This window comes from Giraffa tippelskirchi, chromosome 6 (assembly GCF_054371585.1).
Source record: "Giraffa tippelskirchi isolate mGirTip1 chromosome 6, T2T-mGirTip1v1.2.pri, whole genome shotgun sequence".
Lineage (NCBI taxonomy): Eukaryota > Metazoa > Chordata > Mammalia > Artiodactyla > Giraffidae > Giraffa > Giraffa tippelskirchi.
The window spans coordinates 13,917,852-13,945,114 of record NC_137280.1 but is presented as its reverse complement, the minus strand read 5'-3'; the positions used below and the strand labels follow the sequence as shown (position 1 = coordinate 13,945,114).

Sequence of the window (27,263 nt, the reverse complement as noted above, 5' to 3'; positions counted from 1 at the left end):
AGAGGAGCCTGGCGGGCTACAGTCCATGGGGTCACAAAGAGTTGAATACATGGAACACACAGAGATCCTTGTGCCTTCTGAATAGCTAGCCTAACTAAACCCTCTCCAGGGATTCTAAAACATCTCTTTGTTGACTAAAACATCAAAGATGCTCAGGGCTACTTTTATAGGTTAGAGAGATGATACTCAATACCAATCACATGGCCAAGTTATGCTAAAGATAATTTTTGAAACACTAAATACAGCATTCGGAGAAGGCAATGGCACCCCACTCCAGTACTCTTGCCTGGAAAATCCCATGGATGGAGGAGCCTGGTAGGCTACAGTCCATGCGGTCACTAAGAGTCAGACACGACTGAGCGACTTCACTTTCACTTTTCCCTTTCATGCACTGGAGAAGGAAATGGCAACCCACTCCAGTATTCTTGCATGGAGAATCCCAGGGATGGCAGAGCCTGGTGGGCTGCCGTCTATGGGGTCGCAAAGAGTCGGACACAACTGAAGCGACTTAGCAGTAGAAGTAGCAGCAGCAGTAGCAAATACAGCATTGGTTTTTAAGGTTTTATATCAGATGGGTACTGAGATAAGGATTAAAGGTGATACAGCATACACATATCTATGTAGTTCTTTCTCAGATGGATCTGAGAAAGTAGTTTCTGAGATGGATCTGAGAGTAGTTTCTCTCCAAACTACTAGCACAGTTGGAGAGAAAACAGAGCAAAAAATGAGTCAGGAAATCTCTGGCAAGCCAGGGGTTATGACTCTGTGCTTTCACTGCCGAGGGCCCAGGTTCAATCCCTGGCTGGAGAACTAAGATCCCACAAGTTGCATGGTGTGGCCAAAAAAACCAAACCAAACCAAACAAATACAAATTAACTACCAAGCCCCCTCCACCAAAACAACAAAAACACTGGTCAAGCAACACCAATTCCTCACACAGATCACTTGAGTTTGTTTGAATAATACTAATAATAATTTTAAAATGCTTTCAAGACTTTCACAACCTTGAAAAGTAGTACATTACCCAATAATGCTGAAGTGCAACAAAAACAAGCACTGAGAGTTTACTGCTGCTCTTGGTATCTGAGATGAACACAACTGTTAAAGGTCTTTTCTGTCAGAACTATTAAAGGTCTTCTCTGTAGCACCTCTGGCAGAAGAAAATGACAGGATGAAAAAGTGCTGTCATATGACCAAACAAATGAAGCCAAAATTCTGGACCTGCTATAAAGGTCATTATAATTTTCAGCAGAAACTTCTGATTTTTAAAAGTAAAATTTAAAAGCAATAAAGTTGTAACTCACTGAGAAAAATTAGATTCATTCTCTGAATGCAGTGTAATATCCTGGAACATGCTATCAAAACCAGAGCGGTATAATGGAAATAACAGTGAGTTCTAAAGCTAGAAATCAGGATATTGTTTTGCCTTTGAAATGCCTTTGCTCTATGACCTTGAATAAGTCACTTAATCTCTCTGAATCTCAAGATTCTTTTTTTTTTTTGGTAAAATCAATAACAGATTAGATCATTCAGCTAAACAATAAGATATCATCTTAGATCATGCAGCATTTAATTTAACAAATAGTTACCAAAGGCTCTAATATGCCAGTCACTGATAGCATGGTTTATAATCTAGAGAGGAAAAAAAAGACCCTGAGCAAAAGTAAATGGAGACGTTAATAAACAATCTACAAACTATAATAAAGGAAACACATACAAAAGATTGAGACAGAAAATAGAAGGGGATGCCTAAATAGGGTGATCAGAAAAGTATTTTCTAGGAGAGTGAGTTTCAAAGTGAGATCTAAAGGTCGATTAGAACAGTGGGTCAAGTTTGCAGCACTAGGTTGTGAAAGAGCGTGAAGAAGTGCAAACGATTACTGTAAGTGAAAGTAGCAAATGAGAGGAAGCCAACTCAAGTTTGCTTAGAAGAAATGCAGCTGCTAAGCCATACAGGAAAAAAGTTTAGATTCTAAATGCAAAAGCTACTAAAATGTTGGTTTTAGACAAGATGGCGATTTGCTTTTAAAAAGACTGGTTACTAGGGTGTTGAGAAATGACTGGAGGCAGTCTAGAGAAGCTATTGCTGTGTGTGTGAGTGAAGGTGGAAACAGAATGAGAGTAGCTGGACTAAATGTATATTTTGTAGATAAAAATGATGGAACTTGCTGAAGGATTAGATATGAGGTGAAGAAGATGAAGATACAAGGAAAAGGGAAGAATCAAGAATGATTCTTAGATTTTTGGCCTGAATAACTGAAGGAAAGGTAGTCATTTACCATTTACAGAAATGGAGACAACTGGGAGAAGGCAGGGAATTATGAGTGCTGTTCTGACGATGTTAAAGTTTTTGAGATAAACATCAGGTTTCCTGTTGAAGAAATCAAGTATACATCTAGACATGAGGTTCTGGAGGTAGGAGAAACAGTCCAGTTACTGTTGTTGTTTTAGTTGGTCAGTCACGTCCAACTCTTTTGCAACCCCATGGTTTGTAGCCCACCAGGCTCCTCTGTCCATGGGGTTTTCCAGGCAAGAATACTGGAGCAGGTTGCCATTTCCTTCTCCAGGGGATCTCCCCAACCCAGGGATTGAACCTTCATCTCCTGCACTGGCAGTCGGATTCTTTACCAGTGAGCCACCAAGGAAGCCCATTAGTTCAGTTATAGATACAAACAAACAGTTGATTGCCATTATTTGGAGATTCCATATCCACAAATTCACCTACTAGCTAAAAGTTATTTCTAACCCCCAAATCAATACTTGTCATTCTTGGACATGCATAGAGTTATGAAAAAATCTGAGTCATCCTACAAGCACATTCCCAGGCAATGCTCTGTTTTAGCTCTCATAAAAAGATATAAAATAAATATATAAAAAAGACAGACTAACTCTAGCTGGGGAGCTAGAGAAAAGCTTTATAGTAGAGGTAGCAATGTAGCTGGGCCATTTAAGGATAGGTAGAAATTTGTAGCGATACAGAAAAAGGGGGCCTTTTAGAAGAAATCATATGAAAAGAAGAAGATAATATGAATAGAGAGACTCTAACATCTAGCTAATGGTAATGTCTTATGGGTAATGTGCTGATGTGCTCAGTCATGGCCAACTCTTTGTGACCCCATGGACTGCAGCCTGCTAGGTTCCTCTGTTCATGGAATTTTCCCGGCAAGAATACTGGAGTGGGTTGCCATTTCCTTCTCCACGTACAGGTAATGCTAAGAGATAAAATCTAAGACGGGATTAGATCATGAAAAGGCTTGAGAGTCATGCCACTGAATTTTATTCAACAGGTGTTGGGGAATTACCAAAAGGATGTGAATTTGAAAGTCACATGATTAGAGTTGGCCTTCCTAGGTGGTGCTAGTGGTGAAGAATTCACCTGCCAACGCAAGAGACATAAGCAATGCAGGTTCGATCCCTGGAGAAGGGAATGGCTATCCACTCCAGTATTCTTGCCTGGAGAATTCCATGGACTGAGGAGCCTGGTGGGCTACAGTCCATAGGATAGCCAAGAGTCAGACATGACTGAGTGACTAACACTTTAAAAGATTTAACTGGCATGAGTGGGTAGAAAGGATTGGCAACAAAGGGACTGGAAGCAGGAAAACCAGTTAGGATGCTGTTAGGATAGCCTAAACAAAAGGTAATAAAGTCCGAAAGTAGGGCAGTGGCAGTGAAACTGGAAAAGAAGTAGCTACTACAAAAGACACAGCTTACTATTAGAATGATTTATCGGCTATAGAAAGATGGACCTTACAGAATTTACGCCAGATGAGGCAAACACAGCCTTTTTCACTGTAAAAATAAAAAGGTGGCTCACATGGATGTTTTCTAGGCATAAAAAATACTTTGGCGGGACATTTTACTATATTATACATTCAATAACTACTTATTAAGTGCCAACCACTGTGCAAGGTTATACAGTAGCAAATAAGACAAAACACTATTTATTGAGCTTATAGATATTAATTGTACTATGGAAAATCTTTATGAAAAATGAATTTTCTTTGATGATGATCTTGGTTACCTGCTTCCAGTTGAAACACAAAGCAATGACTGCTAAAAACCAGCTATTTGAGATGTTGTTTAGTCGCTAAGTCATGTCCAATTCTTTGGGACCCCATGGACTATAGCCCACCAGGCTCCTCTGTCCATGAGATTTCCCAGGCAAGAATACTGGAGTGGGTTGCCATTTACATCCATCTAAATCACTGTACAGGTTAAGTCAAGAAAAAAATATTTACTGAGTGTCTACTTAATACTCAAGATGAATGAGGTGTCAAGAAAAACACATGTAAGAAAACAGTGATAAGCCCAGTGAAAAGTGTCACCCCCTTCACTTTTAACAGGGGAATGAACACAAAAACCTATGGCAAGGTATTAGGGGACAAAAAGCAAACCAATACAAGAAAAAAAAAATGCTTATGAAGAGATTTTAAAAAGCTAAATGACATCTACTCTATACATAAAAACAGGCATAGAAACAAACTAAAAATTTGAGTTGTGAAATCTGGAAAGATTTAAGAGAAAACTTCAAAAGGACAAAAATAAACAATTCACAACGTCCTTTCAAAAAAACTGTATAAGTTGACATCCCTGAATCCACTTGAATCAGAATTAAGTATATCCAAAATGTTTATCAGAATGGTGTAGTAATAAAAGATGGATTATAAGATTACATGACTGCACCTAGAAATCTCTCTTACACTTTGAATCTTATGGCACTACTGCAGTTAATGATTTTCAAATAGGCAAGGGAGCTTGTTAAAAAAGCAGATTCCCTGGACCCAGCTCCATAGACTGAATTTACATCTGTAGTTGGACTCAAGAATCCACACAATTTAACAAGCATTCAAAGTAACTACTGCAAGTAGTCAGGGCGAACACTCTGAGGAATGCTGCAGTATTTTAACTCAAGTAAGATCTTCAATTTATAAACAAGATAAGCTAATGAAAGCAAGATTAAATGCCTCACTCAAGTTTAGAGTTCCAACTCCTGCCAGGCCAACTGAGTTAAGTTTTCCACTCTCAAGCCTTTGCTCTTTCTTCAGCCTTTCCCAATATCCAGTTCCTCCCCACTTTCAAAGTCAAATTCCATGAAAGGTTTTTCCTGGCTACCTGGGCCCTCACTAAGGTTGCACTGTTAAGTTTTTGATATCTTTTTTCCACAACTGGAATAAGAAGTTCCTTGGAGAAAACTGAGCTTTTGCTTTTGTATCCCTTTCACTGTAAGACACATGAATATGGTGTTCCTTTTTTACTGCCTTCAATTTGCAAGCAGTATCCTGCTTTTCCCCAAATAAAAACTTAGCAAAGTGCTGAAGCATATGAATACTAACCAACTAATAACTAACTAAATGGAAGCTTGGATTTCTTAACCCCATAATGCAGTGTTTTTCTGTGGGTCACCCGTCAAATCAAATGTGAAACTAATTTAGTAAGTCACAAATATCATTAAAGAAAAATAGAATAGTGTGTGTGTGGGGGTATTGTAAAATGTTTTCTCTAGGTTGTGGTCAAAAACTTTTGAAAGCCACAGTTTTGTAAATGTTGATAAACTTCTCCAACATATCTTTACTGTTAGGTAGGCAAACACATTTGCTTACGCAATTAACACTCAACCACTCTGTCAGCCTTCCCATTCTCTATTCTCCAAAGCTAACACTGGATTTATTTATTCCTTCCCTCTAGCACAAATACTAAGTCTGATGAGTATTTTTCACAGCACAAGTTCCACAGGAAGAAGTTCCTTCTTCAGATGGGTCTTCTAAGCATTGTGATGCACTTCGAATGGGCTCTTGTTAGCACCTGTCTCTTGACCCAAGTCTGTCTGAAATTCGAGAGGCACAAACAGGGCTTTGAAATTTTCACAACCTGTTTCATCCACACTGGTCCTAGGCTTATGAATGAATGTGATTTTTTTCAAGATCACCTTCTTTCCTATCTTGGAGCCAGGTTTCCACCATAACATTACTTTCTGGTAAACCCTGATACTCTCTACAAATTTAAATACAATTACACAGCTTCCAAATCACTTCTATTTTCGCTTCTCCTAACCTAAGGCAGTAGTCATACTAACAAAGTTGTATCCTTTTCTAGTTCTTGTACATATCTTGCATCCTCTTAACCAGCAGGTCTAATCTAGACCTAATAATGCGGTAATTGTGACTTGTCACAGCTCTAATACAGTGTCATCCTTTGTACTGTTACCAACCATATCCTCATGACTTTAGCTTGAATTCAAATCTGACTTTCTCCATAACTTTGCTAAATTCCTCCAAATCCCTCCCACTCTCTAAACCTCATTTACACTGTTCACACCTCTACAGCACCTGTCAGTCCACAAGGTACTAAAATTATTTTTGAATCTGTCTCCTCATCCGTTTCCACGACCAACTAACTTTCACGTACATACCACTCAGTGTCCAGCAAAAACCAGAGGGCATTTCACATAGAACCTTATTGTGCTGAAAAGGTGAGGCGCTAAAACCAGCGGCTATAAAAATAGGTTAGGAGTTGTTTCCAATTTTGCACACCCTCCATACTCTGGTCAACTATACGCTATGTTTAAAGAAGTAAAATAAACCCATGAAAGTTCTAATGGGAGAACCATGAGGGACATGGCAATCAAGGCTGCAGAAATAAAAGGTGAAGGCACGATAAGACGGTCGTGATGCTCTCTGCCTTTCCACACGTGGTCCGGTAAATGGGCGCCTGATCACTTTTCTCAGCCCGGCACCATTCTGCTCTGTCATCCTTTTTACCCTATTTCAAAACCTCCCACACCGCTCCGCTGAACCTGCCTTGGCGCCCGCTCAGAGGGCCGTGTACCCCAAAGTACGTTAGAAGACAGACTCCCTCTTGCCGGGCTCCTGTTCCGGCCTCCAGGGGCCACATGCAGCAGAAGCAGAGTGGGCAACCATTTCCCTTCTAGAGCCCTAACTAAAATGGAAGCGCGTCCAGACCTGGGTACCTTTAATCCTCGAGTAAGCCCCAGAGTTTTGAGGTCACCGTTATCTCCTCCACTGCCTCCCACCTCGGCGGGACCTGAAGCACGCAGGCTCTTGGCTTCCAGGCGCAGTCTTGCCACAACTTCCCAACGCCACCCTAAGGTCCCGTCGGCCTCCGCACACACAGGCAGCCTAACCCAAGTAGGCCTCGGAGTGGGGCGGGGGGTGGGGGGGTGCGGCGGCTTGGCATGTCATTCGGGAGGTCAAGGGTCCCGGGCGGCTTTTATTTAAATGTACCCCCAAAACAGTCTAACTTCCTTCCTCCAGACCCATCTGCCCCACGGGGTCCTATACTTCTTGAGTTTCCACCATCCCCGAGAAACGCGTCCACCGATCGCCGCCTCCGCCTGGGAGGCTGCCTCCCGGCTCTCGACTATGCTCCCTCTGTCCCCTTTGCCGGATTCCCAACGGGGGCGGCGGGGGTTTGGCCTCCCGATCGCTCGACGGGGGCGGGGGGCTCCCCACTCCCCCAACCAGCCAGCCGCTCCTCCCCTACTCACTTTGGGCTTCTCCGGCAATTTCTTCCGGTTCTTCTTCTTTTGCTCCTCGCTCCTGAGATTCTTCAGCGCGCCGTGGTCGTCAGCGGCCGGGGCCGGCGCGGCCGCCGCCGCCGCCTCCTCCCGCTTGCGGGGCGGGCTCCTCCGCTTTTTGCGGGCGCCGGCGCAAGCCGCGGCCCAGCCGTAGCCGAGCAGGAAGAGCAGCAGCAGCCCCAGCGAGCCCGTGCCCGCCAGGATCACCCAGCCCGGGTACCGCTTCGGCTCCAGCCCCAGGTCGAGGCCCAGCTCGGTGCGCAGGAAGCCCAGGCCGACCGAGAGCATTTCCTGCAGCCGGGCCGAGCCGTCCTCGGCCTGCTGGGCCAGCTCGTCCAGCCAGCTCCGTGTAGCCATCTTCCCTCCCCGTCAGGGGGAGCGGGGGGACTCACAGGATGACGCCGGGCCGCCGAGACGCCGTGGAACAGTCGAGGGAAGCGAGGACGCGCCGGGGCCGGACCGCCTCAGGCCGAGCGCATTGCGGCCGCCCCTCGCGCCGGAGCCGGGGATCGGCCGCGGCCGCTGCCAGGAGGACGGGGGGGTGCTCCCCCGGTTCCCCCCTCGTCAGAGCCTCACTCTGCCGCCGCCAGAAGGAGGGGGACGGCGGGAGGGAGTGTCTCCAGTGGCGGCCGCTAAGCGGCGTCTCCGCGCCAGTGCCGGGCCCCCGCTGTCCTCCCTCGGCGGAACAATGGCGGCTCCGGCCGCGATCCACGCAGCGGGAGGCGACAGGGGGGCGGAGCAGGGCCGCGGGTCACGTGGGCGCTGGTGGGCGGGGCGTGGGTGTCACGTGGGCGCGGGCGAGGCCGGGCGGGAGGGGAAGCCGTTGGAGGGAGCGCGCGGCTGAGGCGGTCGGCTGGGACGCTTTTCGGCGTTTGCCGGAGGCGCGCCGAGCACTGGGGACCGGTGACTCTGGGCGGGAGGCTGGGAGGGGTTCACTGGAGGAAGCCTCTGCGGGATGGCTGGTGGCCAGGAGCTAGGAGACGTGGCGCTTTGAATGGGTTCAGGGGAGGGGCTCTTGGGGAAGCCTGGGGGCTGCGGCGGGCCGGGGAGGGGGGGCGGGGCGTGCCAGAGGGTGAAGAGCTAGGATGTGAAAGTTGGACTGAAAAGAAAGCTGAGCGCCGAAGAATTGATGCTTTTAAACTGTGGTGTTGGAGAAGACTCTTGAGAGTCCACTGGACTGCAAGGAGATCCAGTCAGTCCATCCTAAAGGAGATCAGTCCTGAATATTCATTGGAAGGACTGATGCTGAAGCTGAAACTCCGGTACTTTGGCCACCTGATGTGAAGAGCTGACTCATTGGAAAAGACCCTGATGCTGGGAAAGATTGAAGATGGGAGGAGAAGGGGATGACAGAGGATGAGATGGTTGGATGGCGTCACCGACTCAATGGACATGAGTTTGGGTAAACTCCGGGAGTTGGTGATGGACAGGGAGGCCTTGTGTGCTGCAGTCCATGGGGTCGCAAAGAGTCGGACACGACCGAGCGACTGAACTGAGCTGAGGAACCAGGTCACGGGGTGTGGGTCCAAGTCGCCCTAGTAGCTGTCTGCTTTTGTCCGTTCTTTTTCTGGGAGTAGTGTTGGGGTGGAAGCGGCTTCTACTAACTGGATCACGGGTCCAGCTAGACGCTTCCAGGGTTGGGCTCAGTTGAGCCCGAAGTCGGGCACTGTTCTTTCGGGGTCTAGGTTTCGTTCACAAATTAGGTTTGTCTCAACTTACCCACGTTGCGTGTCTACAGTTTGCCAGTCTGACCAAGGGCGCTTTCGCGTGGTTTTCGCTCCTTCGCTCTTGCCTTGCGTTCCTGTCATTCGCCAGAACTCAAAAAAGTTGGAAGGCACGTGGGCGGTATTGTTTTCCTATTGCAGTTTAATAAGTAATGTGAGGCATATTGGATTGTGTTTTACATGTAGATGAAGTAGTTCCCTTGTTGCGTTCTATTTCAAGCTTTTGTGCAAGATCACAGAATTTCCAAAAATTCTTTTTTGTATGCTGCGTTGACCATATCTGGGTAACATTAGGAAGAAGTGAATTTTCAGATCTTAAAAATACAAAGATTATATTCACGGCTGCCTTAGAGTTTTGACGTTATATTTCCCTATGAGAAAACTTGATGTGTTTTCGTTAAATGATAATTAACATGTTAAGCAAGTGTCTTAAGTGAACTAAATACAGGCTTTCTCAAAGAATAGAAAGGGGAGTAGTATTAGTAAGTACTGAATGCCAAAAATGTATTTAGGAGTATTTTGACCTACTTTGCAACTGTGTTGTAACGCATATTGTGATTAATGAGTGAAAGGGAGTTTGGTAAATGATAAACTGTTACTCTAGCCAAGCTTTATACAGACTTATAATTAAAGACTGTAATTAAAGACAGTGCAAATCACAAGGCCAAAAACTTGGAAGATGTCATTGGAACTACTTTATCTCTAAAAGGTTCCAAATTCTATTTACATTTATGAAAGTAGGTTTACAATTTTACATTTATGTTTTGGTTCCAGAGACATGAAGAATATCTTTCCTAAGAAGCCCATTCTAGGTGAACACCTGAGGTCTTATGAATTAAGCTATTATACAATAATAGTAGCTGGATATCCCTGTTCTTTGGCCGTCTGGCAAATACTGATTATGTAAAATCCTATCGCCTTTCTTTTTTTGTATGTGTGACTCTCCTTTGACCTTAAAAAGAAAATGTTTACTGTATTTGGTAATACAGATAAAATAATTTTTCACATATAGCTTTGTGTCATCTTTTAAAGTATTTTAATTTAAGAACAAAAATGGATTCATACACTGATTACTGTTTTGCATTTAATGACAAATGCAAAGTGACATTTTAGTGACATCATTCATGTCACTTGATAGAACTCAGCTGATAAAACTCACCAGGAACATACCAGTAGCCCCACAATGTTAGGTTTATTAACTTGCTGCAGAATGAAATTTAGGTAAAATTTAAATGAAGCGATGCTTTGAAAGAGTCAAAGCAAAGCAAGCGGTTTCTAAAAGAGTATATCAAGCCTGGCCTGGAATATCCTAATTCCTTGAAAATAGTAAAGTTAAAAGAAATGTTAGATGTTGTTGCTGAAACTTTTCTTGAAGCAACTGGGTTGGAAATGAAGACTGCTAATTCAGAGTTAAAATGACCCATACAATGGAATACCACTCAGAAATAAATACGTGAAGGCATAGGTGAATGTCAACATAAATATGCCGAGTGAAAGAAGCCAGGCAAAAAAGAGTATGTAATGTATGATTTCATGTATATAAAACTAGAAAATGCAAACTGATCTATAGTGACAGCAAATCAGTGGTGATTTGGGGAGGCGAGTGAGCAAGGAGTGGTGGGAGGGAGTGATTAGAAAGGGGCACCAGGAAACTTTGGGGAGTGATGGATATGTTATCTTTATTATTCTGGTTTTATGGGCCTATGGGTTTTATGGGTTTATATATGTCAAAACTTAACAAATGTTTACTTTAGATATTGTAGTTTATGTCAAATATACCTCAATAAGACAGTTTACAGTTTTTTGAAAAGTGACCCACGTGGAAGGAACAGCTGCATACAGGAGTGGCATGCTACATGTTCACTGATAGTATTTTTGACAAAGTTTTTGCCGATCTATAATTTTAAGGTTTCTCAGCATTATATACTTGATGTTAATTTTTTTAACAGGTTTGCACAATAAATATTCACTTATTCTATGATCTGGCTCTACTATATAGTTTATTTAACATAGTTTATTGTTGGATAGGTTATTTACAAGTGTTTTTGTTGCTGTTCTTGTTTTTTGCCATTAAATGCAATTCTGTCATGAATACACTTATAACTAAATAGCTTTGTGAATACCCGTAAGAATTTCATGAGGATAGAATCCTGGCACTGTCATTGCCTGAGCCATAGCTCACAGTATGTAACACTTTTAGTTTGCAAGTTTTTTGTTTTTACATCAAGGCAGTTTATTAACAAAACAACAATTTGAGGAGTCCTGTTCACAGATGGTGACCGTGGAGACCCCTCTTCCTGCAGGTTTTGTCGGAGGGGATGGGGGTAACATTCTCAATCCGCCCAATCTTCATCCCTGAGTGGGCAAGGGTTCTGAGTGCTGACTGGGCTCCTGGTCCAGGAGTCTTAGTCCTACTTCCTCCTGTGGCCCAGAGTTTGATGTGGAGGGCAGTGATGCCCAGCTCCTTGCATCTCTGGGCTACATCCTAGGCAGCCAACATGGCAGCATATGAGGAAGACTCATCTCAGTCAACCTTCACCTTTAGCCAGCCAGTTACACGGCAAATGGTTTCCTTGCCTGAAAAATTGGTGACATGGACAAAAGTGTCAATGACGGATGCAAAGGTGTGGCACATACCGAATACATTTTCTCCTTCAGCCACCCAAGGGCCAAGGCTGATGACCTGTTCCTTCTTTTCTTTCTCCCTGCAGGGTGCCATTTCTGTGCATCTTCTCCAGACTCTTATCACTGGAAAGAGCTTAGTTTGGAAGTTTTAAGAGACCTGAAGAAGTTCTACCTAGAGCCTCTCATTTCATAGAAGAGAAGAAGGGTGTTTCAGAGGGTTAAGAGTTGTACCACAGAGTCAGAGTGGCTGAGTTTGTAGTAGAACCCAGTCTTAACTGTTCTTGACCCCTTGGTTTCTCCTCTTTTTCTGTATACTCTGTGATTAATTCTTGGGATTAGTGTGTTTGTGTTTGTTTGCTCAGACTGCCAAAACAAAATTCCATAAACTAGGTAGTTTAGACAACTGAGATTTCTTTTCTCACAGTTCTGGAGACTGGAAGTCCAAGATCAGGGGACCAGTTTTCTTCCTGGCTTCCAGATGGCCACTTCCTTGCTGTGTCCTCACATGGTGGGGAGAGAGCCAGTGAACTCTCTGATATCTCTTCTTATAAAGATACTAATTCTGTCAGATTAGGGCCCCACCCTTATGACCTTATTTAACCTTAATTGCTTCCCTAAAGACCTTATCTCCAAGTAACAGTCATGTTGGGGTTAGGGTTCCAACGTGTGAATTTGGAGTGGGGACAAACTTTCGCATTTCAGTAAAGCTTCCCAGGTCTCACAGTTGGTAAAGAATACATTTGCCAATGCAGGAGATGCCAGAGATTCAGGTTTGATCCCTGGGTCCAGAAGGTCCCCTGGAGGAGGAAATGGCAACCCACTCCAGTATTCTTGCCTGGAAAATTCCATAGAGAAGCCTGGCGGGCTACAGCCCATGGGGTCACAAGGAGTTGGACACATACACACATTATGTGTAGGGGATTGCAAATGAATATATAGTGTTTTTATCTCTTAAGTTATGAATGCAAGAGTGCTCCTTCTCTCTTCTTTTTGTATACTTGAGATACTTTGTAATTAAATTTAACTGACAAAAATGACAAAAGCTATAGTTTGCACAGAAGCTAGGCAAAATAATGGAGGCTTCTGTGACTATACAGTTGTGGAGTTGCTGTAACCTTACAGTGGGGAATGGTATGCTGGACCATTTCTACAGGTATCCCTTTAGGCCTTTTAACCCCTTTTGCTCTGATTTCATGCTCAGCATGCCACACCCATTTTGTAATCAGGTATCTTTACTTCCCTGGTGGCCCAGACTGTAAAGCGTCTGCCTACAATGTGGGAGACCTGGGTTCAATCCCTGGGTCGGGAAGATCTCCTGGAGAAGGAAATGGCAACCCACTCCAGTACTCTTGCCTGGAAAATCCCATGGATGGAGGAGCCTGGTGGGCTACAGTCCATGGAGTCGCAAAGAGTTGGACAAGACTGAGCGACTTCACTTTTACTTACTGTAAGATGAGCTGACTTAAGTAATCTGATCCTCTTTGAAGTTATATTTAACTAGTGTAAATCATACATTCTCAGTGGAACAATATTGCTCCCCCAGGGGATTTCTCAGTATTGGCTTTGGGGGCTAAAAAAATGTTTTTTAGTGTACAAAGTATAGATACAGTATACCACACGCACAGATACACAATATATATGTGACATTAAAACTTCATAGGAAAGTATATAAAAAGGCCCTTAGAGGAGTGATAATGAAAAAATGATTGAAAAATACTGGTGCAAAGGAAGAAATTGGCACTCTGTTCCATCAGTTAGATGTCTGTGGTTTCAGTTAATCAGTTTCCCTGGATTGTTAATTCAATCTTTTTTTTTTTTCTTAATATTTATTTGGCTGTGCTGGGTCTTCATTGCCTCTCAGGCTTTTCCCTAGTTTTGGGGAGGAAGGACTACTCTCCAGTTGCAGTGTGCAGGCTTCTCTTTGTGGTAACTTCTCTTGTGGGGCACTGGGTCGAGGCTTGCAGGCTTCAGTAGTTGCTGCTCCCAGGCTCTAGAGCACAGCCTCAATAGTTGTGGCCCACAGGCTCGTTGCTACATGGCGTATGGGATCTTCCCATACTAGGGATTGAACCCATGTCTCCTACACTGGCAGGGGGACTCTTCACCACTAAGCCCCCAGGGAAGCCCCTAGTCAATCATTTCTTCACTGGACATCTATTGAATCCCAGCTCTTTGGTTTAAATGCATAGTATCCTCAAAAATCAGCCTAGTGAGGATGATGGACCCTTTCTTAAATGGCTTTAATGCAGGAGAGTATCACTACAGTAAACAGATTTGAGCATAAAGATTGTACTGGATGCTATGCTGTACCTCCCAGGTCCTGCTTTGCTAATGAAAGACTTCCCCCTAACTCTGGGAATGTTGCCAGTGAATTTGAGGTTCTTTCTTCATTGAGAATTTGAAGATGAAGAAGAAAGGTTAAGAAAGTAAAGTGAAAGTTTATTTAAGCAAGGTTTCTTGCCACCTGGCCCCTGCCCTCAGTTCTCTGCTCATACCTAGCCACCTGCCTACACCTACCAGAGGCCATCTCTTAGGTGTCAGATTTTGGGGAAATGACTGAGGAAAACATCCTCAGCAAAGGTCATGTCCCCATTCAGGGACAACCTACATCCAGTGACTCTTCAGCCTGGGCCTGCACAGTCCTGGCCTTGTCCCACCCTAGGTCAGTTTTGAAAGACCATCCCAGCCCCGCAGTACTCCTTGAGCTTGACTGAGGATTGTTGGTTCTGTATCTCAGCCCAGTTCTCGAGCTACTCAGTCCCGTTTCCTCCTTCTCCTTCCCTTGGTATTGGTTCCAAGAGCGCTTCCTTATATGTCCATCTAAAAGTCTACTTCACAGAGAACTCAGTCTGTAACAGTGATGATGACTTACAAAGTGATATCACCAACAAGGGAAAGGTTATTTCTGTATTTCAAGCAGTGGAACACTTTCAAATACTATATATTTAGGTTCAGTCTAGGAGGATGTAGGATGTTGCTGTGAAGAGAAGGAAGAAAGTGGAGAGGAATTTCCAAGCATGAGGACCAGCAAAAGTGAAGGCTTTGGGACGTGAGAGAGCGTGGGATGCTTGAATTACGGTGAGCACTAGTCTGTAACTAGTGATAGAGTCCGTAAGATTTTGTGGAGGGATTTGAAGAAGAAGGAATTCTTAACAATGACTCTTAAGTTTCTCACTTCCAATTGGATAGATGGTGGTACCATTCTTTGAAATGGGGAATATTGGGGAAAGAGCTGAGTTTGGCAACTCGAGATTAGTAACTTTGTTTTATACACATTGATTTTGAGAGTACAAATTACCCAGATGAGTTATCAAATAGGTTATCACACATGGATGTGGACTCCAGGAGAGAGATGAGAGCTGGGGATACCCCTTAGTTTCCTTGCTCTGTTCACACTCATTTCTCAATCATTGATGCTTTCTACTTTTACAAACCCTTTGCACTGTGCATGAAATTCATTGATTGCTTTTCCTACTCAATTTCCACTTATCCTTCCTATTTCAAGTGAAACATCATTTTCTCCCAGACGCTGTGCCCAGCACTTGACCAGGTCACTCCTCATGTTGCATATATTTATGGCACCATGAAATTTCACAGTACTCATTGAAATTATTTCACACTGATTCATGTGACATTTGCAGAAGGCTCAAAAAGTTTTTGAGAACATAATATACCACAAACACTGCCATTTTGGACTGAAAGGGATGAAGAGAGTAGAAAACATAAAGAATGTATGGAACTTCCAAAACTTTACTGGCAAGAGGCAGGCTGAGAAAATTACTCAGTTGCAAACTGCACTACTTTTCTTGAGAAAGAAATGGAGACTCAGAGCATAAAATCAAGAGTCCAGAGGGTGGAGTTAAGACTCACGGATAATTATTCTAGACTTTGAAAACTAATGCAGGAACTTCCAACATTTCTGAGTTGTATTTCAGGATTGCTATGGACAACTGATGCCTTTGTACCTCTAATTTCCCCCTAGTTTGAATGGGAATGTATATAGCTATTTTCCTTTGCTGTAACACCATTGTATGGTGGATGTCTAAGGAGAAGAAAACTAGTGTTTAGTTACACAGTTCCCTCAAACTGAAAGAGATTGTGCTGCAGGAGATATCATGAACAAAACTACACCTAAGGAGCTTCATCTGTACCTGGACCTGATTTAGATGATGAAATCCTGGATTTGAGGAGATGCCTTAAAAGAGGATGAATGTGTTTTGCATGTAGAAGTGACATGAGTCACTGGGGACCAGAGGGTGGACTGTGGTTGGCATTTTCCAAGATGTCCCCAGTGATCTCTGCCTTCTGGTATTTATGACTTTGTGTAATCTCATCCCCTTAAGTAATTTCCTTCTGAGAACCAATAAGCTACCTTAACATTGAGAGAATGTCATTTCTGTGATTCAGTTACAAAAGATTCTGATTTCCATCTGGCAAGCTGACTTTCTCCCTTCATGGCTCTGATGAAGCAGGTTGCTGTGTTGAAGACACACAAGTGGCAAGGAACTGAGGGCAACAGCCAGTTTCAAATTGTGGCCCTCAGTCCAACAACCAAAAAAGAACTGAGTCCTGCCAACAACCATGTAAGTGAGCTTGCAAGCAAGTCTTTCCTCAAGTGATCCTTCAGGTGAGACCCCAGCCCTGGCTTATGCCTTGGTTGCAGCCTTGAAGAGACCTTAGCGGATCTGGAAACTGTGAGCTAGTGCATGCGTTTTAAGTTGCTAAGTTTGTGGTAATTTGTTACACAGCAGTAGAACTAATATATCTACGATAGTGTCCAAGTTGGAAAAGGTGGGCAAAAGTCAGTGTTTGCAGGGCTGTGGGGGAACAGACATTCTCGTACAGTGTTGATGAGAGTAAATAGGCACACAGCTTTCTGAAGACAGTTTGGCGGCGCAGACATTTTAGAAAGCCAAAGCTCAAAAGGCAAATGATTTTTTGATTCAGCAGAGTCCATTGCTAAGAAATTGTCCACAAAGAAATAATCAAATAAATACACAAAAGTAGAATCACATAGTCATTACATTGTAGTTTACAATCTCAAAAAATTGGAAGCAATCAAAGGAAGTGATTGTTTGAATATGTTGTGACATATACAAGGATAGGAATATTATGCAGCCATTAAAGAATATGACATATATCTATGTATATCAGTTATTCACTGACATGAAAAGCCTACCTCTTAAGTGAAAACATCAGGTTACAGAATAACATGGGTATCAGATCATTACAATTTTAGAATATGTGTATATATATACATGGATTGAGAGGCATCTGGAAAGACAATCCCTCAAATCTGTACAGCAGTAGGATTTTTTGGAGGTTTTTTGAAAACTTTTTCTTTATACTCTTCTAAATTGTTTGAATATTTTATGTGAATATATGTGCTTAGTCACTCAGTTGTGTCTGACTCTTTGTGACCCCATGGACTGTCTCCTGCCAGGCTCCTCTGTCCATGGGGATTCTCCAGGCAAGAATACTGGAGTGGGTTGCCAGGTCCTCCTCCAGGGGATCTTCCCAACCCAGGGATCAAACCCAGATCTCCCACACTGTAGGTGGATTCTTTATCATCTGAACCACCAGGGAAGCCCATGTGAATATATCCTATCCTTTTAATCAGAATAAGATAAAGGTTTTGTTCTGTTTGCTTTTTTTAAACTTTACCTTCAAGGTGAGTGTGTAGCACGTCATATAAACAGCCTCAAAAATCAAAACATAATGGTACATCTGTGCCTCTGTACCCAGAGAAGTCACTGAGTTTTGGGTACATTTTAATCTGAGCAGTAACTAATGATGCAAGTGAGATGTAAACTGTGAAGCATACAATATTGTTAATTTTCTCTGTACCAGGTAAACCCAAAGCATGTGTGCATGCTCAGTCGTGTCCAACTCTTTGCGACCCCATAGCCTGTCAGGCTCCTCTGTCCACGGAATTTTCCAGGCAAGAATACTGGAGTGGGTTGCCATTTCCTCCTCCGGGGATCTTCCTGACCCGGGGATCAAACCTGTGTCTCCTGCTTTGGCAGGTGGATTCTTTACCTGTTCATCACCTGGGAAGCCCAAATCTGAAGAAGTAAGAACTATTTTGTATGGTACACATTTGGGCTTCACCCATGGCAGGGTTATAGCAGGAATGTGCTCGGAGAGCCAGGAATCTGCTTGGAGAGCCCAACTTCTGTCTTCTGAAATATTCTTTCCTTCCTTCTTCCTAAAAGGTTTTATTCATCTTTCAAAAATTGGAAAAAACTTATTTTTGACCAATAGAAAAATTTCTCCCAAGATGATAATCATTTTCATATATATATATATATGTATATATATAAAATTTCATATAAATTTAAAATGCCCCGCTGGGAAATGCTTTCTAGAGTTATAATATTTACTTAAGTGTTCTGTTTCATTTAGGCCTATTTTGCTGAATAATGCCACCACTAAACTTTAAGATATGCTGATTCATGTCATAACCAGTGGCTTCTAAGGTTTCTGTTAAATTTTCAGAGGTATTTTTGAACTTGTGAAAACTTTATTGCTAAAAGGAAAAACTTCTTTAAAATGTGGTGAGTCACCTCTGCTGGATGAGAGAAAAAAAAATTCCTCAAACCTCATTTGAGACCTAACATTTGTGAAAATGAGTAGCTATTTTGGTGGCTGAGCAGAAAGGAAAGACACAGGTGTCCGTTCTGGCAAAGACCAAAATTTTTATGTAAATTAATAACCTCAGATCCTCAAAAATTGACCAAAAAATTGATACTGTAATTGGAAAGGTAAATTTACTAACTGTAGTAAGCTATATCTAATAAATCCTAGGAAACTTGGCAGTTAGTAAGCTATATCTAATAAATCCTAAGTTTGATGAATCACTTGGACTCAATGAGTTTTTGTTTGTTTGTTGCTTTGTTTTTGCTCAGAGTATGGTACAAGTTTTGTCTGTGCTGTGACTCTTATTCCTGATGAGTTATTTTGTGAGTACATGTGGAGAATTTTACCTCCCTGAAGCTGAAGCCTGGTAGTTAGAGAATAGGCCCTGTTTGGTGAGAATGAGAATAAAGACTTAGTCAGCTTGGGCTGCCTTGTAACAGAGGACCAGAAACTGGATGGCCTAAACAACAGAAATTTGTTTTCTCAAGATCTTGTGACTGAAAGTGTAAGATTAATGTGCCCTCAAGGCTGTTTCTGTTGAGGGCTCTCTCCTTGGCTGCAGACAGCTGCCTTCTTGCTGTGCCTTCACATGGCCTTTTGTTTGCTTGTGTATGGGGAGAGAGAAATCTCTGGTGTCTCTTCCCCTTCTTTGTTTTGTTTGTTTTTTGGCTGTACTGAACAGCTTGCAGGATCTTAGTTTCCCAACCAGAGATCAAACCCGGGGCTCCCAGCAGTAAGAACGTTGAGGCCTAAACACTGTTCCACCAGGGAATTCCTTCTGCCTCTTCTTATAAGGACCCTAGTCCTGTCTGATTAAGACTCCATCCTTATAACCTCACTTAACTCCAGTTACCTTCTTAAAGGCTGTGTCTCCAAATGCAGTCACACTAGGGGTTACGGTTCCACTGTAGGAATTTTAAAGGGGACACAATTCAGTTCATAACACAGGATAAGATCTGGGATTGTTCTGTGGAGTCTTTAAAGGCAAGAATACCATAAAATCGATTTGCTGGTATCTCTTGCTAGAACATAAGTGCCATGGGGGCTAACTTCTGTACTGTGGTACCCCTAGCACTTACTGCACTAGGCACTATTAATATAAGCATTTGTTTAACTAATGAATTAACAAATGTGGTGACTGAAGAGGAAGATGGGGTGGAGGCTGTTGGCAGTGATCTGGGATGTGAGGTACCCAGTGCCTAAATCCAGTGGTGGTGGAAATGAGATGAAGTGTGACATGTGACAGAATGTGAGATAAAGGGGAGGGAAGAATCATGGATGATTGACTTTCTGTTTTTGAGTGACATGGTGATCATGATTCCGTTAGTGGCAAAAGAAAAGTTGAGAGAGGTTAATTTATTACCATGAATCTTCATTTTGTGATGAGATCCTGCTTAAGACTTATTTATATTTTGTGAAACTGAAAGTCCTCGTAGCGTCTTCCAGCTACTCTGTATGACTTCTCTGAAGGCTATGTGATTTCTTTCTCACCCATCAACATTTAACTACCTGACTTATCTCTCCCACCCAATTTTGGTAGCCCAAAGAGAATTAGAAAGACTAGAGACACACATTTCTTTTCCTCTTCTAATAATACTACTTCTGTCTTTACTGTGTTATATTTGTGGTAGTGTAATAGAAACAAATTATGGTCTAACTGGCATCACAGTGAAACAAAACTTTTAGCACTAGTGCTTTTTATTTTAAAATTATTTCTCTTTTTTGTTTTCCTGACTGCTTCCTTGTCTTTATAACTCTCAAAATTTTCTTTCTTACTTAGTTCTCTAGTTGAGTTATCTATTTGATAAATTTGCCACTCATAGTAATATACCTTCTGAAATTGATATAAACTGATATCTATTTATATCAGAAACTTTTTGAACATGTCCATTATCTCTTCTGAACAAACTTACCCTAGCTAACTTTAAAAACAAACTTAAAAGATTGTTAAATATAGATTTAGAGTAATTTGTTTATATCTGCTAAGAGGATTTAACAACAGGAAATCATTTATCTTGAATGACTGAAATGTTTTCTTCTAGTTTGTGCCCTAATTGCTCCAAAAAGAACCAAGTTCAGTATTCAGGTACACTTTCTCTTAACAGACAATGTTAATATTCTGTACAAGTGACAGCACCGTGCGTAACCTTGAGAATAAGATTTGTTTTACCCAAACTTGAATTTTTATAATTAGCTGACAAAATGATCATTCTGAGCTATTGCATGATTTTAACACCCACCCATTTTAGCAAAGTTGCCATCTCTCTTTGTACAGAAATGTGTGTATTTCTTTGAGTGTTTTATTGTTCCTTGATGGAAATGCTCTGCAACATCTAGAGAAAATGAAATAGCAATTAGTAAGTAAAAGCATAAATTCTAAATGTAAAACAAGTGAAATTGTAAAGTGTTTCAATTAGGATACAGAATAAGCTGCTGTAACAAAGACAGGTGTTTAAACAATATAGAATCATATAGAATTTAATAGTCTAATTAATTTCTCGTATAATATTGTTATGTAGGCTCCTTCTATCCTGCAGTTCAACCTGTGGCCCTAAAATATTAGCCTTATCTGCTTGGTCCTAGATGGCATGTCACTATGTCTAACTTCTAGGCACTCAGAAGGGAGAAGAAGGAGTAGGATAAAAAGACACGTCTTCTGGGTCTTCCCTGGTGGTCCAGTGGCTAAGACTCCACAGTTGCAATACAGTTGGGGTTCAACCTCTGGCCGGGGAACTGGATCCCACATGCCATAACAAAGTGTTTGAAATCTGCAACTAAATGATGAAGATCCCACATGCCAGGGGCAAGGATTAAATATCATGTGTGCTGCAATGGGACCTGGCACAGCCAAATAAATTAAAGAAAAAAGATAATCTTTAAGGGGCACAACCAGAAATTGCATGTCACTTCTGCTCACAGTCTGTTGACCAGAACTTAGTCATATGGCCAAACTTAGCTACAGGTTTTACAGGCTAAAACTTCAGGTTTTTCTTCTTAAGAAGAAAATAGATAGAAAGAAAATCTCTCTTTCTGAGAAGATAGATGTGGCATGCCGAAAGTTGTGACACTTTAGTCAACTGAGTGCTCATTGGACTAAGCTGGTGGACTGTGAGTTCATCTGTGGAGGAAAAAAGCAAAATTATACGTCATAAGCAAATGTTGAAAGTATGTCAAAAACTGAGTCTGAAAGATGAAGTTTAATTAGCTATTTTATATATTTTATGGGTCTCAGCAATGGGTGCACTCCTTCTAACTTGAAAATTTGACTTTCAAAGATTTGGTCTTTGAGTTTATTTAGGGAAGCACACTTGGTATGAAAACCATTAACAACCTCCCCGTATGGGACATTCTGGCTGTCGTTTGTCCTGAAATATTGTGAGATAATCAGTGTTACCAGGTAAGCCAAATGCTTTAAGTAGCCACGTTTCAGTCCTAGGAGGATAGTGTGGTGGGTTTCACCAGCTGGGGCTTCTCTGTTGAACCATAGAAAATCCCTTGACTTTGTGCACTGTCGTCAGGCGTCATCAGCATCCACCTTAAGCAGAGCTGCTCTGGAGGGAAGCCGCACGCCCTGGTCTCCTGGCCAGTGCTCGGCTGTGGTTCTGTGTGCCTCTCTGGGAAGGGGAAGAAGAGAGCAGCCTGCGAGCAAGTCAAGTGCCAGGACGCAGGGGGCTACTTTCCCAATTAGACAAGAGAAAAGGGTGATTAGGAAGGTCAGTAGGGAGAAGACTCACGTGATGCTTCCCTGATCTGGTCCCTTTGAGACCTCAGAAGCCCAGCAGGTGGTGAGCGAATGACCTGTGTGGGCCATCTCCTGAAGCACCAGAGTCACGATGGCTTGAGATGTTTGATACCAGACCATGACTAAGTCGCCATACGCTTGGGCTTCTGTGAGGAGTCCTCCAAGTCTTACAGGACACATTTCATTTAGTAGTCTAGGACAGCCCCTAGGGACCTCTGACAGCTATGAGATGCCATAACTTCCTTCTGGCTTCTGTGGCATGGATTTTTTTTTTTCTTTCTTTTTTTACCACTTGAAGGCGTTCCTTTAGGTTAAGCCATAGCAGTGAAGATATTGTCTGTGAATATGTTTTCTGGGAAGGGAAGGCAGTGGGATATTGTACCACTGGTCTAATCCTTTAGCTCATAACCAGTTATAACTGACTTGTTTATCCCATTACCTGGTTGGCAGAGGGTAAGAGAAGCTTGAATAAGTATTTTGGCAACAATACAGCCTGAATGACCATTGGCTGTTTTGAGGGTGATAAGCTAAATTATGCAGAGTATATCATGCAAATGCTGGGCTGGATGAATCACAAGCTGAAATAAAGATTTCTAGGAGGAATACCAACAACCTCAGATATGCAGATGATACCACTCTAATGGCAGAAAGCGAAGAGGAACTAAAGAGCCTCTTGATGAGGGTGAAAAAGGAAAGTGAAAAAGCAGGCTTAAAACTCAGCATTCTAAAAACTAAGATCATGGCATCTGATGATTCCATCACTTCATGGCAAATGGAAGGGGAAAAAGTGGAAGCAGTGACAGATTTTATTTTCTTGGGCTCCAAAATCACTGCAGATGGTGACTTCTTCAGTCGTTCAGTTGTGTCCGACTCTCTGACACCCCATGAACTGCAGCACACCAGGCCTCCCTGTCCATCACCAACTCCCAGAGCTCGCTCAAACTCATGTCCATCGAGTCGGTGATGCCATCCAACCATCTCATCCTCTGTCGTCCCCTTCTCCTTCTGTCTTCAATCTTTCCCGGCATCAGGGTCTTTTCAAATGAGTCAGTTGTTTGCGTCAGGTGGCCAAAGTATTGGAGCTTCAGCTTCAGCCTCAGTCCTTCCAGTGAATATTCAGCGTTGGTTTCCTTTAAGATTGACTGGTTTCATCAAACCAGTCAGTCCTAAAGGAAATCAACCCTGAATATTCGTTGAAAGGACTGATGCTGAAGCTCCAATACTTTGGCCTCTTGACTTTGAAGAGCCGACTCATTGGAAAAGAACTGGATGCTGGGAAAGACAGAAGGCAAAAGGAGAAGGGGGTGGCAGAGGATGAGATGGTTGAATAGTATCACTGACTCAGTGAACATAAATTTGAGCAAACTCCGGGAGATAGTGGAAGACAGAGGAGCCTGGCATGCTGCAGTCCATGGGGTTACCTAGAGTTGGACACGACTTAGTAATTGAACAATAACAACAAAGCTAAGGAGGGCAGGGTCTGGAGACTGCATTGTATAAAGATGACTACTGGTGACTGTGCCTCAGAAAAGTAGGAATGGCACACAAGTTTCATCCAGTGAAACATTCTCCAGGGCTTATCCTGCTCTGACCTCTTTTAGGCATAGAATGTCTGGGCTGGAAACATCATACATTATGATGGTAGTGGCTTAATATATTAAATATTTTTCCTCCAAGAATTCATAGTTTCTTTTAGCTAGTTACATCACTGCATTTTTGACACCATAATCTTTAAAAAGGTATATTTTGATAATTATGAATTTGGGTAAAACTTTTATCATGGGTATGGCCAAGATCAAGCTTTGGATGAGCTTAGTGTGTCTCTATGACAGACCTATATCTTGTGAATAGTATAAAACTTTACTGTTATGTCTCTTTACCCAAACTAAAAAAGTAAAAAACTACATTTATTTATGTGCAAATATTTTTATAAACCTTCATGGATTAAAGGTAGTTCCTTTAATAATGTAAGATAAGCTGTCAATCAATAGAAAGTTCACTGGACCTAAATCCAGAGTTCCTCAGTAGTTATCACAGGTCTTGCCAAAATGATTTTGTTGTGTTTTTAGTGGGTAAGATACCTAGTTAATAATTTACAATGAGAAATGCACCTTCAGAACATTCATATCTATTGACCAAGAGACTAATCAGGGTATTTGGGAATAGGTATAATATTATTTCTGATGTAATTTCTCATGATCTTAATTCATTTTTTATAACAGAGGTTTAGATAAGATAACCTTTAAGGTTCCTTTCAATTAAAAAAATTCCTATTGTATGCTGCTACTGCTAAGTCGCTTCAGTCGTGTCCGACTCTGTGCGACCCCATAGACGGCAGCCCACCAGGCTCCACCGTCCCTAGGATTCTCCAGGCAAGAATACTGGAGTGGGTTGCCATTTCCTTCTCCAGTGCATGAAAGGGAAAAGTGAAAGTGAAGTTGCTCAGTCGTGTCCGACTCTTAGCGACCCCATGGACTGTAGCCTACCAGGCTCCTCCGTCCATGGGATTTTCCAGGCAAGAGTACTGGAGTGGGGTGCCATTGCCTTCAGGCTGCATCATACATCTACATCTCCTTTCTTCTGTGGAAATGAGAAGACTCACATAGAACTTACAAAGTAGACGGTTCAGTGCCAGGCACTGTGATAAACACTTAATGTGAAGTATTTCATCCTTGCAATTGATGAAGTAGATATTCTTATTATCATCCCCTTTTTATCACCAGATTAAGATGATAAACAGGCTTTACGTAACTTTCTCACTATCCCACGGCCAGTGAGTAGCCGAGTTGAGATTTTGAACACAGGCCTGTGGGACTCCAGGGCTTGGAAGCTGAAGTCTGTGCCTCTTTGCTATCATACAGTTGCAGTCTTAGAAGTTTAGAGCATATAAATAGTCTGACCAACAGCGATAAGTAGACTGACCAAAAGTTTTTATTTTTTAACAATTAAGTATCAGCAATATTTCTCTGGATATTTTCTGTTCATACATTATCATAGGCTTATAAGATCTGAAAATAGGGCAAACTGACATCTGAATACAATGGCAAGACAAATCCATATTAAACAATCTTTCTCCAAAACTAATGACCAGAAATAGTGAAAAAAACGAAGACAACAATTTATGAACGAATGGCATCCAAATGAAGGAGAACAATTTTACATAATAAGCTTCAAAAAAGATGGCTAAGGAGAATGTGAGAGGTTTTGGGGTAGATCTTTTTTTCATACTCACAGGAATAGTAATAATAAAACTGATAATTTTTGTTAATGCCTTCTGATTGGACAAAAGCAGTCTTAGAGAGTTTGTAGGTAGCCCCGAGAAAAGGAGAGGAAAATGCCCCACGTGTTGCCAACCCTACTTACTCCTTAGGAAGGCCTCCATGTCATCTGAATCTTCAGGTTTCTGTGGGGAGCTGGATGAATGAGAGAAATATACACTGTGTGGGGTAGACACTGGTGCAAGATATTTAACTGGACTTCACAGGAGAAGGCTTCTCCTGACCCGGATGCTCACTCATCTCCCACTGTGCCCTCAGGCTAGAAACACTTGGATTGAAAGCAACTCCACACATTAAATTCGCTCCAAACGGGGCAGACTGATTGGTCCTAAATATGGTGGAAGCATTAGAACAGAGTAGATAGGACTTTAGGACACTGCTGTCCAGTGAAAAATGAAAAGGAATGCAATGACCAGTAAGCAAACTCATTAGGCAAAAAGAAGGAAGAAAAGATAAAGAGAAGAAAAAGAACAGAACCTGGTATAAAAAGATAGAAGTTTTAAGGGGGAGAAGGGGTTTTTTAAATAAAGATATACCCTCTCTAAACAAAAAAAAGATTCACTGGGAGTGCTTTAAGGTGTAGAGGAACTTTATAATACTATTATTTTATAAAACTAAGGCCCTCAAATGAGGTAATAAAAGAACAGAATAAAGTGAAATTTCTGCACTAAAGAAACTGAGACCCCACTGCTGCTGCTGCTGCTAAGTCACTTCAGTCGTGTCCGACTCTCTGCGGCCCCATAGACGGCAGCCCACCAGGCTCCCCCGTCCCTGGGATTCTCCAGTCAAGAACACTGGAGTGGGTTGCCATTTCCTTCTTCAATGCATGAAAGTGAAAAGTGAAAGTGAAGTCTCTCAGTCGTGTCCGACTCTTCGAGACCCCATGGACTGCAGCCTACCAGGCTCCTCTGTCCATGGGATTTTCCAGGCAAGAGTACTGGAGTGGGGTGCCATTGCCTTCTCTGCTGAGACCCCACAGAGCACCATAATACAGTTAATAAATAATTTACGAAGAGCAAGGAACAGGATGGACAGTGAGTGAAAATAAAATTAGTGATGTGGAGGAAATGCTTGTAATAACCTGTGAATGCAGAGAAAAAAGGACAAAGATTAAAATACGTAAAAGACAAGCAATATGGAGGTCAGAGACCATCCAACACAGACACTGGATGGAATAATAAAAGGAGCTACATACTTAAGAAATAAACTTTCTCTGAAATTAAAAAAACTGAATTCTTAGATATGAGGGCACATTGTATGCTAGAAAAAATTGATACAGCATCATGAACATCAAGACATATGTTAAGCTATTTATTGACTTTCAAGGATGAAAGTGAAACTGAAAGTCACTCAGTCATGTCCAACTCTTTGGGACCTCATGGACTGTCCATGGAATTCTCCAGGCCAGAATACTGGAATGGGTAACTTTTCCCTTCTCCAGGGGATCTTCCCAATCCGGGGATCAAATCCAGGTCTCCCGCATTGCGGGCAGATTCTTTACCAACTGAGCCACAAGGGAAGCCCAAGAACACTGGAGCAGGTAGCCTATCCCTTCTCCAGGGGATCTTCCCAACCCAGGAATTGAACCCGGGTCTCCTATGTTGCAGGCAGATTCTTTACCAACTGAGCTATCAGGGAAGCCTGACATTCAAGGATAAGAAAATAAATTTTTAGCTGTTTAGGAAGAAAAAATAAGTCACCTATAATGAAAATTTGGC

The 27,263-nt window shown here is 42.3% G+C and overlaps 2 protein-coding genes, 1 long non-coding RNA gene and 1 pseudogene across 17 annotated transcripts in view; 2 read left to right on the top strand and 2 right to left on the bottom strand.

Annotated features, from left to right (window-relative positions):
- Positions 1-8,224, bottom strand: part of MTDH (metadherin) — a 55,167-nt gene extending 46,943 nt beyond the window's left edge. For all 10 annotated transcript variants that reach the window (XM_081505182.1, XM_081505186.1, XM_081505189.1 and 7 more), the window contains exon 1: positions 7,508-8,224. In XM_081505182.1, the coding sequence (XP_081361308.1) occupies positions 7,508-7,894 (387 nt within the window). In that variant the 5' untranslated portion in view covers positions 7,895-8,224. The remainder of the gene's footprint in view (positions 1-7,507) is intronic.
- Positions 3,666-27,263, top strand: part of LOC145511619 (uncharacterized) — a 138,082-nt gene continuing 114,484 nt past the window's right edge. For 2 of the 6 annotated variants that reach the window (XR_014057998.1, XM_081505196.1), the window contains exons 1-3: positions 10,433-10,775; positions 11,973-14,964; positions 16,294-16,469. Coding sequence is in view for 2 of the 6 variants with exons in the window: in XM_081505196.1 (XP_081361322.1) it covers positions 16,341-16,469 (129 nt within the window). In the remaining 4 variants the exon portion in view is untranslated. Of the gene's footprint in view, positions 7,149-10,432; positions 10,776-11,972; positions 14,965-16,293; positions 16,470-27,263 lie in introns of those variants that run through there. The other 4 variants (XR_014057997.1, XM_081505195.1, XR_014058001.1 and 1 more) reach the window with 3 other exon arrangements.
- On the bottom strand, positions 11,528-11,992 carry LOC145509304 (small ribosomal subunit protein uS11 pseudogene; annotated as a pseudogene).
- LOC145511627 (uncharacterized) lies at positions 22,142-25,984 on the top strand. The gene is made up of 2 exons (XR_014058012.1): positions 22,142-22,720; positions 23,579-25,984. It is a non-coding gene; the product is annotated as an uncharacterized LOC145511627 (long non-coding RNA).